The sequence below is a fragment of the Takifugu flavidus genome, chromosome 6, assembly GCF_003711565.1.
Source record: "Takifugu flavidus isolate HTHZ2018 chromosome 6, ASM371156v2, whole genome shotgun sequence".
NCBI classification, from domain to species: Eukaryota; Metazoa; Chordata; class Actinopteri; order Tetraodontiformes; family Tetraodontidae; genus Takifugu; species Takifugu flavidus.
The window spans coordinates 14602029-14614607 of NC_079525.1; the positions used below are offsets into that span (position 1 = coordinate 14602029).

At 43.9% G+C, this 12579-nt stretch overlaps 1 protein-coding gene and 1 long non-coding RNA gene across 3 annotated transcripts; both read right to left on the bottom strand.

The window, feature by feature from the left end:
- Positions 1–372: 372 nt before the first annotated feature.
- On the bottom strand, positions 373–6662 carry gucy1a1 (guanylate cyclase 1 soluble subunit alpha 1). Of its 2 annotated transcripts, none has more exons than XM_057035453.1 (8): positions 6049–6662; positions 5851–5918; positions 5260–5348; positions 4473–5182; positions 3222–3707; positions 2379–2522; positions 1485–1639; positions 373–1284 (listed from the first exon to the last, which is right to left on the bottom strand). In XM_057035453.1, the coding sequence occupies exons 1-8, from the start codon at positions 6283–6285 to the stop codon at positions 1146–1148; spliced, it is 2028 nt and encodes a 675-aa protein (XP_056891433.1). In that variant the 5' UTR covers positions 6286–6662; the 3' UTR covers positions 373–1145. The 2 variants fall into 2 exon arrangements, with proteins under 2 accessions (XP_056891433.1, XP_056891434.1); XM_057035454.1 differs by having other exon boundaries at positions 5260–5328; positions 6049–6121.
- Positions 6663–7016: 354 nt separating this feature from the next.
- LOC130527225 (uncharacterized) lies at positions 7017–8436 on the bottom strand. The gene is made up of 5 exons (XR_008950955.1): positions 8081–8436; positions 7714–7833; positions 7545–7609; positions 7372–7466; positions 7017–7216 (listed from the first exon to the last, which is right to left on the bottom strand). It is a non-coding gene; the product is annotated as an uncharacterized LOC130527225 (long non-coding RNA).
- Between the last annotated feature and the right edge of the window lie 4143 nt (positions 8437–12579).

Here is a 12579-nt window from a genome sequence, read left to right on the forward strand (position 1 = left end):
GAAAATTGCGTTAATGATGCATACGCTCCTGTTTTACGCTATTTGCTACCGCTTGTAGCCTATTATTAATTAAAAAACAGAGGTTTTGGGTTCTTTTTGGCATGAAAAATTCTTTAAGGCGTTTTAAATTTGCCATGACCAAGCCATCAGAAATTGTGTTTCAAGATTTTAAAAAAAGAGAATGAAATATGCCACTAATCTGCATGGGATCGCGTCCCATTAGAGCCAAAGTTTAGGTTCATCTTTACTCTGTAATCCACCAGACAACTATTTAATTAAAAAAGAAGATAGAAAGCAGAAAGGGCTAAGATATGGCCAGCAAATATCCTACGGGAAATCAGAATTTACAAACATGCGACACAGTCAGACGGGTTTGTTAATGCCAATATTTATTGCACTTTGATTACATCTGAAGACTACATAAAGCACAATTATTAATGAATGGCAGCAGAACATTCATCACATGTTGTGTTGTCTAGGAAAGTGCAGTATAACCAAAGTAACAAACATAGTATAAATGTGAACAGTGGATACAAAGTAAAATATAGACATATATTACTTATATTAGGAAAAATTTGGAATGCATTACATCTAAAATATGGAAGTCTATGTTAAAAAGTGTTACAAATATAGTAGAACTACAGTAAAAACCTCCGGAAGATCGACCATCAAAATATAAATGTGTGTAAAGGGAAAAGAGTTTATTCTTGCTACAAATCTCCTTTTTTTAACCTTTGCTATCTGTTTCTATGAGCATAAAACAGCTAAATGTCAGATAACTTTTGGATTCGTTTGATATCAATCCAGAGTCTGATGCTGGTCCAGCAGGCCCGAACTTGAGGTGAGACAGACGTGAGTGAATGAGTCCGACATGTACAGATAACGCGTGTCCGTACAGGTAATCACTGACGAGTAACCTCACAATGAGTACTGACTGCTGATGTGGGGGATGTTTGTGTTTTACTGACACCACCATGACGTGTGGCTCACATCAAACTTGTCTCTGAGACGGAAAAGAGGAGTTTGACCGACAGCGTCATTAATATCTAAACTACTAAAGTCAAATATACAAGGGGTTTCCGCGGCGCTCGTGGGATTCGTTTATGCTCCGTTATAGTCAGCACCATTTGGGCGACAGCTTGACATCATTTCAGAGTGACTTCTGAAGGTCTGGGAGAGGCCTCCAAAAAGTAACAAACACCAGGGATGTCCTCCGGGAAGTTGGCCGGAAGCTCCTGTCTGCGCCTGGGAATGAAGACAAACTCTGGATGATCCTCCAGCAATCTGGGACAAAGAGCACACAAATAAAACATTAATCCAGAAAGCATGTGGCAAATTATTTGACACCAGAGGAAACGCAGCACTCCGTTTAACGTCGCGCTTCCTGTTAGGGGAGAGTTTCTTGTCGCTCTGGGAATCATACGCGGCTGCAGCAACGTCGATAGAGGAGTCGTTTGCAACCTGAACGCACAACATGGCCTCACCTGTGGGTTGTGGGGCTGATGTTGATTTTTCCCGGTTGGCTGCAGGATTCAAACTTGTTTGCTAATGTGACATTGTTCCCAAAAAGGCAGTAGCGAGGCATCTTCACCCCCACCACACCCGCCAGCACTGAACCAGTATGGAGACCAATACGCATCTGCGGTAAGTGCAACAAAGAATGAGCGATGGTTAGTGCCGCAACACGACCATAAATCCAAATAAAGATCGGCATAACATGGCTGACTTAGATGGAAAATTGATTCAAATAATGTTGCATTTTCGTCCTTATTGACCATCGATCTTGAGAAAGCTCAAACAAGCTACAACAAATTGAGTCTTAAATCTATCTTGCAGGGCTGAAAGGTATGGCTAACAAACATATGATTTATTCTTATTTAAAAGAGCCGTGAGTGCTGGTGCGAGACCTCCTCCTATGGTTAAGATCGTGCACTGGCTGCAGCCAGCGTGTTTAGGAATGGAATGGAAGAGACCCTGGTCTGTTTTTAACACTACTCCAATAAACACAGCTTTACAGGGACATTTAGGTGAGCTATTAAATCAGTTCTGGGGAGGCAACTTCATAACTACAACATTACAATGGTGAAACAGTAGTTTTACAACTAACAGTATATTAGAATGGAATATTAATTAGCGTTCGCATGACAGCAGCATGGGTTCTATAACTGTGAATACCATTAAAGACATCAAAGGCACATCTATGTACGGGGGCAAGAATTTTCATCTTCTGGTGCAGAACCAATCTTTTTTTTAAATTTGGTTCTAGCTGGATGCTTCCTCTCTAAATGGCAACTCAAAGGACCTCATATAACAAGTGACATGTGTTGCGTCATCAAGCTGAATGATGAGTATGAGACTGAGCAATACTTGACCCTCACCTGTATTGGTTCTCCAGCTGGAGTCATAACACCGTTCGAAAGCTCCATCATCTTTAAGGCCATGAGTGCTACTTGGACAGCGTGAGTCTCGCTCTCCTTGTGTAAGCCGCCGGCTACGCAATACGCATCACCGATGGTCTCCACCTGGACACAGCGGAGCCATTAATGAGGCAGAAGAGGCCCGTCTTGGCCTTACACTGTCGGGCTAAATCAAAAATATGAATGGGTAAAACAACAGTGTCAAATGTAGCAAGCAGCAGACTTGGCTGCAGTCGCCCAGGACTCGATCCCTCATCGTACCAAAAGTCCAAACGCGTTTGTTTTTTTCTTTCTTTCTTTAACGCGTGTATCTCTGCACTGGACTGCGATCAACAGCAACGTGGCAGAAACAATTTTGGAAGCTATTTTTAGGCTTAAACAAGTGGAGTGGAAACAGGGTCCTGAAGGAACCTCCGACTTGCTCGCGTTTTACGAGATATCTGTCAAAGCCGCCGCTCTCTGTTAGGCTTTCGTGACACTTTGATTACATTATCCAACCCCCCCGCAGATTGGCAGCCTCTGGCAGACACCAGTATCTGGATGAGCTACGACAGCGGCTTACTTTCTTAAGCTTTCTTAAAATTTTGACACGCCCTGAATTTAGTACCTGATTAACTCTTTTTTTTAAAGATCTCAGGGATACTCTAAAGCTGTGCTCATCATCTTAGCATAAAAATGATGGCAGATCATCCAGTCTGAGCGTGAGGTACTTGGGAGATCTGCCCAGGATTTTTAAAATTCACCGTCACAGTGATTTGGTGACGATAATGCTGAGCGGTCTGCTCCCCTGAACGGCCCACCCACCTTATACACGTCCAGCTCTCCACAGTGGTGGTCAAACTTGGTGTACAGCTCGTTCAGCATGGTGATCACTTGCATCGGGGTGCAGTGAGAGCAAACCGCCGTGAAGCCCACGATGTCAGAGAAGAGCATTGTGACCCTCTCAAACTTCTTGGCCTGGACCGTCTGGCCCTGCCACAGCTGCTGCGCAACGGTGCCGGGAAAGATGGTGAAGAGGAGGTCTACGGTCTTCTTCTTCTCCTCCTCCAGTGCTTGATGGGCATGTTCCAAGGCTGCTTTGGCCTTCCCCAGCCGCTTCTTCAGCCCGTCCTGGGCCTTGGCCTGTTCGCCCACCAGGACGACGTCGCGCAGCGCGTTATGAATGGGGATGTCTGACAGGTACAGGCCACGACCCGTCAGCTCCTCCAGCTTGTCTACACACGGCGAGCCCAAAAACAAAATGGCGTCGGACTCTGGGACATAAATCATCTGACCTTTAAGGTCCATGAGCTGAAAAACAAGATGAGGCCGTTCGGTTGTGATATTTAGTGGGAAACATACATCGTTATCCACATAAACAGCCTGTCCTCATTTTTAAGAGTAATAACTGGGATTAAAGTTCTATCCTGTGCTGCATATTATTTTCACTGTCCGTCCAACTTTCCCACAGTCAAACACAAACAAATAACGCATCAGCATATGTGCTATTTCTACACAAACATCCTCAAAAATGTAAATTGAGCAAGAAAAGTAAATGTGTTGTTTTGGCAGCTGTCCGGAAACCACAAGAGTATTTATGCATCACAGCAGGACAGTGGACAAACGTGTCCAACTCCCCCTGTGAAGTTGAGAACGCAGCTGTGGTTCCCAGAGGACGGACTCTCGCTCCGCTCGCTCTCCGTGACACCATCATGGAATGTTTTGGGAGGTGGGCAGACCAGCCTGTGCATCTGTAGCATTTTTAGGCATTCTTTTCATCATTAGGCACCTACGACTCAAATCACCACCAGGACACTGTGTTCCCTGAAACTTTTGTCGTTGTCACAAGTGCAAGAATTAATGTCCATCATAGGTTCTCTCTGATAACATTTCTTTGTGTTTTTTAAGGTGGTGATATCATTAAATGAGCACCTTGAGTGGCTCAGTTTATCTGAACAGGTCAAGGTCTGATAAAGACAAAAGTTTATTTTTCCCCTCTTCCTGTCTTGATTGATTGCATACTTGTGTATTTTCCTACTCGTGAATCACTTGCCCGCCACCCATTAATTCACATACCGTGTTATCTGCGGTGGAGACTCCACGCTTGATCCGAATGGTGAACTGAGTGTTCAGCATGGTTAGAATACCTTGGAAGGTACATCTGATTAGGGGAGAAAGAATGGAGAAGTGTTCTTGGAAGGTGGCTGGTCGTCGCAGTCCATCTTTCCTGGTGAGTCTCTTCCTCAGCCCGTGTCCTACTTGCACCAGAACCAAGTCCTGGTCCAGGATCAGATGGAAAGGGAAGATGGTGGAGAACAGAGAGGTAGGAAGCGTCCCCGCTGAGGTGGCTCGTAGTGGACTGGGGCTCAGACTTTTAGCATCTTTAACTACAACTGTGTACAGAAGACTGGGCTGCGGGCTGGACTGCAGGATGCTATCTTTAGTGGCAGGAGGGTCCATCAGAACATCCACAGTGGTGTGATAGAGCAGACGGGCAGCAGCTTTGATGACTCCGGGGAAAAAGAGCTCAGTGGTCGGGTGGGGATTGAAGAAATAGACAGTAAGCAGACCCAAATCCTTGTCTAAGCACAGCACCGAAGGTTCGTTTACACAATCCTCTCTGTCCTGGTAATGCAGCGTGCTGCTCTGTTTCAACAAGACATTGAAGCTGTTGAGGAAGTCGTGCAGGGCTCCCCCCACCACCCTCAAAATGTGCCTGTCCTCTTCATAGCACATGTTGAAAAGCTCCTCGCCAAGCGCTACTCTCAGAGTATCCATCTGGATAGCTGTCGGATACATGAAGGGGCAGCTCTCAAAATGGACTCATTTTCCAAGCCGAGCGTCAGACGTGATCGTGGCCTACCTTTCCTGGAGGAGAACATGCTCATCATTTTCACAAAATGCTCCGGATCGTCGCTGCAGCGCTGGTATTCTGTACAGCAAACGAATGGACTGGATAGACAACACATATCAACGCCACATGCATTCAGTCTGCTCAGCGGATCAACAGTGAGACACACAATAAAGTAGCTCTTTCCTAGCAATTCATCCAAAATCAATCATTTTTTTTCTGTCTATGCAGGATATTTTCATATATGATTAAAATGCAAAACACAATATATATTTCTTTCCTGCAGATTACTCTAAAAAGCAACTTCACAAGCCTTTGTAGCCTCAGATTCAGATGTCTGCTGATCAGGTGATTTTTGACAGACTCGAAGGATATCTGTCTCTGTCTGGGTATCCATAGCACCCACCGTCTACCATGTATCAATAGAAAGATTTGCACGTAGCCTGTTTTCCAGGCCTGATAAAGCTTCAGAACCAGGCTGTGAAACCAATGCATAAAGGTACTGCAGCAGCAGCAGCGAAGCATCTAACTACAAACATGTTTCCTTTTGACATCCTGGCGACTGCTGTGTTTAAAACGGGCACTTTTTCTTTTTTCTTTTACCTCGCAGGCTCCCTGCTGGGATCTGATAGTCTCATCATTCGTCGGAGGGCAGTGTGCAGCCGTTCAAACTGTGTGAGAGTGTTGAGTTAAAGGTCAATGTTTGGCAAGGCGCTCAAATATTTGCCCAGTACAATTACAGACAACACAAATTCGTATAGTTTCGGGGAAACCGCGCCTGTGATGTGTATTTTTACGCACCTCGGGACATGCCAGTTTTCGGATGCTCTCCCCGAGGGTATGCAGGTTAACTTTGGCTCGGCTTGACTTCTGGTGAGGCGCATTCTCACCTGTATTTCGACGCACATCCTTGGAAGTTGGCAAATGCGCGACGTCCTTTGAAAGCTGCTCGGAGTGTTCGAGCTGATTAGTTTTGGCGCTGCTGGTGAACGGACACTCTCCTGATATCTTCAGCTCCTTCAGCTTCGTGCAGAACATTTTTGTCGGCCCTAATTTCCCAGCCTTCTATTCCTTATCTGATGTTCCGAGGCTGAGCGGCTGCTGCGCCTGCGGGAAATTCCATCATCTGCTGCGCTCACGCAGGAACGCGCAGCAAAGTCAGCGACGCGGCGACTCCACCGATCAGCATCTAAATCCAGAGCCCGCATACAATATTCATTCGAAACGCGTACGGGCGCAAGACGTTCGGAAACCGATGGTGGCAAAACCAATGAGAGGTTGGAGAAAAAGAGCAGCCGGCCAATCCGTAACCAAGTGGGGCTGGTGTGGCCCAACAGCCTATCAGCGGCCAGAAATTATTTCCAGGCGACTCCTCGCATGCAATGCACTTTTTATTTAGGTCTGCCTCCGGACAGGGTTGCAGGCTCCATCAGATGGGGGGTTATCGTCAGACACCGAGAGGATCTCTGTCTTAATAAGTCCCTTTGAACATTCGTTACCCAACTGTGAAGTGGCTCATGTCTACCTCTCTCTTTTTCTCTATCGCACACACACACACACACACACACATACACACGCAGACACACTTATGAAATATGGATGGAATAAAGCAAATGTCCTGGATAAAAATATGAACTAATGAGCAAACCAAACAAGGCGGCCCACTCTCACACACTGTGACCTGCAAGAGAGTGTCGAATTGTATGTATATAGATAATATATAGATATCCTGTACCCTGTAACACAGATTGTTATATATATTGTAAATGTTATTTTATTAATTCTTTATTTCTCTGTGAAGTCGTTTGATATAAGATCTCTTTTTCGGGGGAGAGCCAGCCAAGACAGCGCACCATAAAGGTCTGAGATGGTTTTCCGGGCACATTAACGTCTTTTCATCACTAGGGGGCAATAGAGTCCTTCGGTTGCTTAACTTCCGGTCGCCTTGGTGGCTTCACTCAGGTGTATCCTGGGAAACCAAATATTTCATCTCTGGAGTGACCGTGATCACACACACACACACACACACACACACACACACACACACACACACACACACACACACACACACACACAACACACACACACACACACACACACACACACACACACACACACACACACCTAATTGTCCGTTAAGATTCTAACCTGGTGTTCATCATCAAAGCCACTGTGCCTCATGGCCCCTGAGCGTCATACTCTTCTTCATGGCCGCGACTCTGTGTGTTTTATCAGCATTATCACCGCACATGCTCCTAAATGTCACACATTGAATATTCCTATTTCAGTTTTCTCACCGCACACACTTCTCATTAGAATATGTTGGACCTCCGGGAACGTTTTACCAGCTCTGCGCCATTTTCTGTAAAAGCACATCGATGCATTCCTCCATCATTAAAGAGCATCAATGACCTTGTCTAGTGTTAATCAACAAATTATGATGACACATTAATATACTTTATATACTTTTTTTTTTTGTGGCTCATTTCGTTGTCTGCAGCTTTAGATGCTGAGGAGGAGGATAGAGGCGGGGCACGGTGGATGTTGGGGGCGTGGTCCTGTGAAATCTTTACACTGATTGGATCTCTGGGGAGAGAGGGCGGTCTATGCAAATTAGTTCCGTCATTGCGTCACGACGGGAGAAGAATCTGAACAGGCTGGAGGGTCGAACTCCGAAAGCCAGAAATAAAACTTGGTTTTGATGCTATGGGACCTTTAATGGCACAATAAATACTTTATAATGTAAGCTCAGAAAATTAAGTTGTCCAATTTTGAATAAAAAAGAATAACCCAAAGAATAAACTTTTTTTCAAGCCAAAGTTCTCACTGTTACCTCGATGTAGAACTTCAGTTCCTGTATAGTCCAGGATCTCCATATTTTGTGTTTCTTATTGCGCTGCACATTTTCAGTGGGAGACAGGTCTGGACTGCAGGCAGGCCGGTCCAGTAGCTGCACTCGTTCACTATGAAACCAGAACACGTGCAAAATATGTCTTGGCATTGACTTGCTGAAAGAGGCAGGCCCGTCCCTGAAAAAGACCTTAATTTGTCTGGCAGCAGCAAACCCGCTCCCATTAATGGTGCCTTCACAGATGTTCCCCATGCCACTAACAGAGCCCGATACCATCACAGCTGCCGGCTTTTGTCCCTTTCCCCCTTTTGCTCCTGATTTAATAAAACAAGAGGAAAGCTCGCGCCATCCTTGTGAATGACTGAGGCCATTAGGGAGTCATGACACTCACCTGTTTCCAATTAGCTTGTTTACCTGTAGAATTTTCCAAACGGTCTCTTTTTTTTGAGCATTCCTCAACTTTTGTTGCCCCGTCTCGACTTTTCTTAGAATGTGTTTTGGGAATCAAATTCAAAATAAGCGAATATTTGCAAAAACAGTTGTGTTTATTAGTTTGAATGTTAAATATCTTGTATTTATTGCATATTCAATTTAGTCAGAAGGTGGCAGAGGATCAATGCCTCTGTGTTTAGGACATTAAATTAAGATCAACATATATACATCATGTTATTACATTACCATCTACTTTCCTGTGTCAGAGATGAATTTTAATTGAACATTGTTGCTCACAAGACAAGACTCTCACGGCAGCAGAAGTTTTGACACTGTTGGCTGAGCAGGGCAAGCCTGGAACGGAGAAAAGACTTAAGCACTTTAACTATTCAACAACATGTTATTTATCTATAAGAGCGTGACATGAAACAGTTAGATTTCTAAAGAGATTCCACTAAAAAGCTATTCAGATATATTCCCAGCAGAGGGCGCTGTTTGTCACAAAGCTTTAAGCCAATATAATGCCAACTAAAGTTTAAAAATGATATATACCGTGTATATATATATAGGTAACTAACATAAAGTAAACCTAGACTTTTGATCTGGAGGATGAGGGTGAAGAATTAAAGAAGCAACTGTCTTAACCGGACTGAAAAGAGAAATATCAGGAGTCCACAACTGCAGGAAAAGAGGTGCAATAATTAGATTCAGGCCTTGGAGAGATCCAGGTCAGCTCAAGGTGCTGCTTCCGTTTAGTGGAGTGAAGAGGCTGTAAATCTATTCCCATTAATAACTGGCTTTTCTGCATCATAGCTGTCTTCTCATCTAGGACCAACTATAGAAATTAAATGTTAGGCCTACGCAAAATGCACAGGAATGTAAAGACAAAAAAACTGTCATAAAAATAGTTTTATGACTGTTGACTGTTTCAACTCAGTTCAGTGCTTTGCGTGTTTGGTCTTTGGACTGTCTGTAGCTGGCGTCGGGATCTGTTTCACAATCGCCGAGGGCAGAAAACAGCGTTTATCTGATCTTTGATCAGGTCATTTTACCTGAGGAAGGCTGAGGATGCATGTACACAAGGAAGCAGATCAGAGGCCCACGCTGTGCCTGCCCATGCTTCAAATTGGCATTTTTCTATTATTAATTCACATGCACGTGAATTATTTAAATGGTGATCAATAACCTGCAACACCAAGAACTGCAACAGATGCATCCTCGCATGTGATTTGACGTGGCTCAGTGGTCAATAGTGGAGCTCTTACGCCCAGATCGGGTTCTTCATTCACTTCTTTGTCACTTCAGCATCCGCCTCTCCTGTGCTTGGCCTTGTTTTTGTCTTTACTATTGAAACACGTTGAGGAAAACATAAAGAGAAACCTTGATGTGCACTCTGAAGAATCTTCCTCAGGTGCCAGATCACTTCTCATAGGCAAAACTTATAAGAAACAGTTACAATGGCGCTTGTCTCAGCAATAGCGGAAACGTCAGCGAGGTCAGTTCTAAGCTGTGGTTCCGTCTTGTGTGGGGTGTCAGGAGGGCTGAGCCTGAAGGACACATAACAAAGTATTCCTTCTCTTCTTTTAAGCCTTTTTTTGCCTTTAATTATTTTTTCCCATCTCTCTCTTAGCCCGTCAATGTCACTGGTGAGATCACCATCAGCATCTCAGTCATCAGTCATTTAATCTTCTTTTGTTTAATAAAAAATTAACGATTTAATGAAAAAAAGACCCTGACAGCCGTTCTGCTTAGTTGTGCTCCGTGTCTGTGCTGATTAAGGTGGTTGGCAGGAAAACCGAAACTTATTAAAAACCAAAAAATATTAGGTATCACTCTGGGCTTCGTGACATGGCGTCAACCATTTGGGTTGAGGGTTATGTTCTGCTCAACGCTGCAGATGGTTTCAGGGACGCTAACGTCAAGCATAATTAAGGTTAATATCTCTGCAGCAGATGCGCATCATAAAACAAAAATGAGCTCTGCCAATTCTCCACAGACCGTAATTCCTTTTGCACAAATATTAGATAAATGTTATTAATGCACAAGTCTAGCTAATATTCAAAATTCAATAAATCTGATTTAGCAATTCATAATGACACTGATGACAAAGCGGAATCCAGTTTGTGGACTGGTGCCCCACTGGTGCCCCACTGGTGCCCCACTGGTGCCCCACTGGTGGCCCACTGGTGCCCCACTGGTGACCCACTGGTGACCCACTGGTGCCCCACTGGTGCCCCACTTTCACTTTATCAATATTATTTGTTTTTGATCAAATGTATACACGCTTTTTAACCTACAGGTCCCTGGAGCATCTAAATGTGTGACCCCACAACATCATCGTTCAATGATGTTGCTGCTTTACTCACTTTAACCAGGTGGGGGCGGACTTTTACACATTTTGTGAGAACGTTGTTTTATTTGAACAATATTGTTCATAAATAAACCATTACGTTAATGTTAAATATGCTACTTGACAGAATATGGAACAGCAAGTTGCACTTAAATAATGGACTAGCATACAAACGTTTCACTTTACCACAGGAGGCACTAGAGAGAGCTTAATACGTTCCATAACAATGAAAGAAATAACAGTTTAACACAGTACAAATGAGTGTTTTAAGATCCTTAATTAATTTTTTTTGCCACAAAGCAAAGTGTAATCAGATATCATATCCTGTACAGGACATACAATAGATCTATTCAACTGTATGGTGTATGATGGCATTGAAAAAGAGGTTTTCTACATCAGCCAGTAATTGTAGACCTTGGGAAAGCTTCTAGTTATCAGGTATTATCCAAGGTTCCCCCAGAAATTACTTACAAATGAAGATGCTGCAGGATCCTTTCTGTCACCCTCAATAGGCTCATCCTTTGCTACTGTTTTGAGTTTTTCCTCGTCCCTGGATTTTCCAGCACTTTTGTTGGCCTTTTTTGTACATTTACGTCTACACATGGTTGTTTCCCAGTCTCCTGGAAGGAGGGTCCTGCCTCCAGATGGACATTTCCTTCACAGTTGTACTCTTTTCTAAGGTCAGAATCAATCAAATGTGCAGGAAATTTAGAGTTGGCCGGCCGGCCACAAACAGCTCAACCCCAGTCCTCCATCAAAGGAAGGCGCTGGAACACCATGACGACTCCCAGCAATAATTATCGCTGCTTATTGTCAGCAGCATTTATTGAACACATGTACTTTTAATTTGCGTTTGCAGTAATAAAGCTGCTGCCTACACTGGCACCACGCAGGACTAGCCTCCAATATCACAGGAATTTTGTAAACTGCCGTCACAAATAGGAAATATTCACAACCGTGTCGGCTACAGAATGTTTTTTCACAGTTATCTTCGCAGCACATGAACTGTCAGTCAGTGTTATCACACAAGTCTGGGGAAAGCATGTGCAGTGCTCATTGAAAGGTCCCCTGGGACCGGAGGAGCGCGTCCTCCTGCGCTAACGTGCTGGTCACAGGCAGCAGGTCACATGGTGCGACAGAGTATGGATGTCACACACCACAGGCTGATCAAAGGCGTCTCATAAATGCACACACACTCACATCCCCAGCGTGGTTTCACACCCTCTGTTGGGGATGAAGATGGGGGCCCGGGATTGGAAATAACAGCGGTGATTGTTGACACACTGAACTAATTCAAGAGTGGCGACATTAACACATTATCACGAAAACACAGAGCGACCCCAAGATTGTTGCTACAGCAACAGGACAAACAAATGGGCAGAGGCTGGATGGGCATGCAGTCCGTGTCATTTACCTCATCATGCTCGTTGTTAGTATATTTGATGAGTGTTATTAGCCTGTATTATACAGTATTATAACAGTATAACCTAAATGACATGTATATACATAATAATTCAGATTTTAAAACAATTGTAACATGCAAATTGGTGATTTTTGACTTAACTAAAGCATTTCTAAACATAATTTATTGCTCATTAATTAGAATGTTTAACCTTGTCCTTATTCGAAATCGATGGTAAGCAACCAAAAGATCACTCTGATGGATCGTTGAGCATGACAAAGCTCTTTCTTGGCCCGT

Bases quoted from the DNA above. Each gene is read 5' to 3' on its own strand.
- gucy1a1 (XM_057035453.1), bottom strand. From the start codon at position 6,285: ATGTTCTGCACGAAGCTGAAGGAGCTGAAGATATCAGGAGAGTGTCCG. The intron at 5,919-6,048 runs GTGCGTAAAAAT...ACTCTCACACAG, and splicing joins GAAAACTGGCATGTCCCGAG to TTTGAACGGCTGCACACTGC. The intron at 1,640-2,378 runs GTGAGGGTCAAG...CACTTACCGCAG, and splicing joins CAGCTGGAGAACCAATACAG to ATGCGTATTGGTCTCCATAC.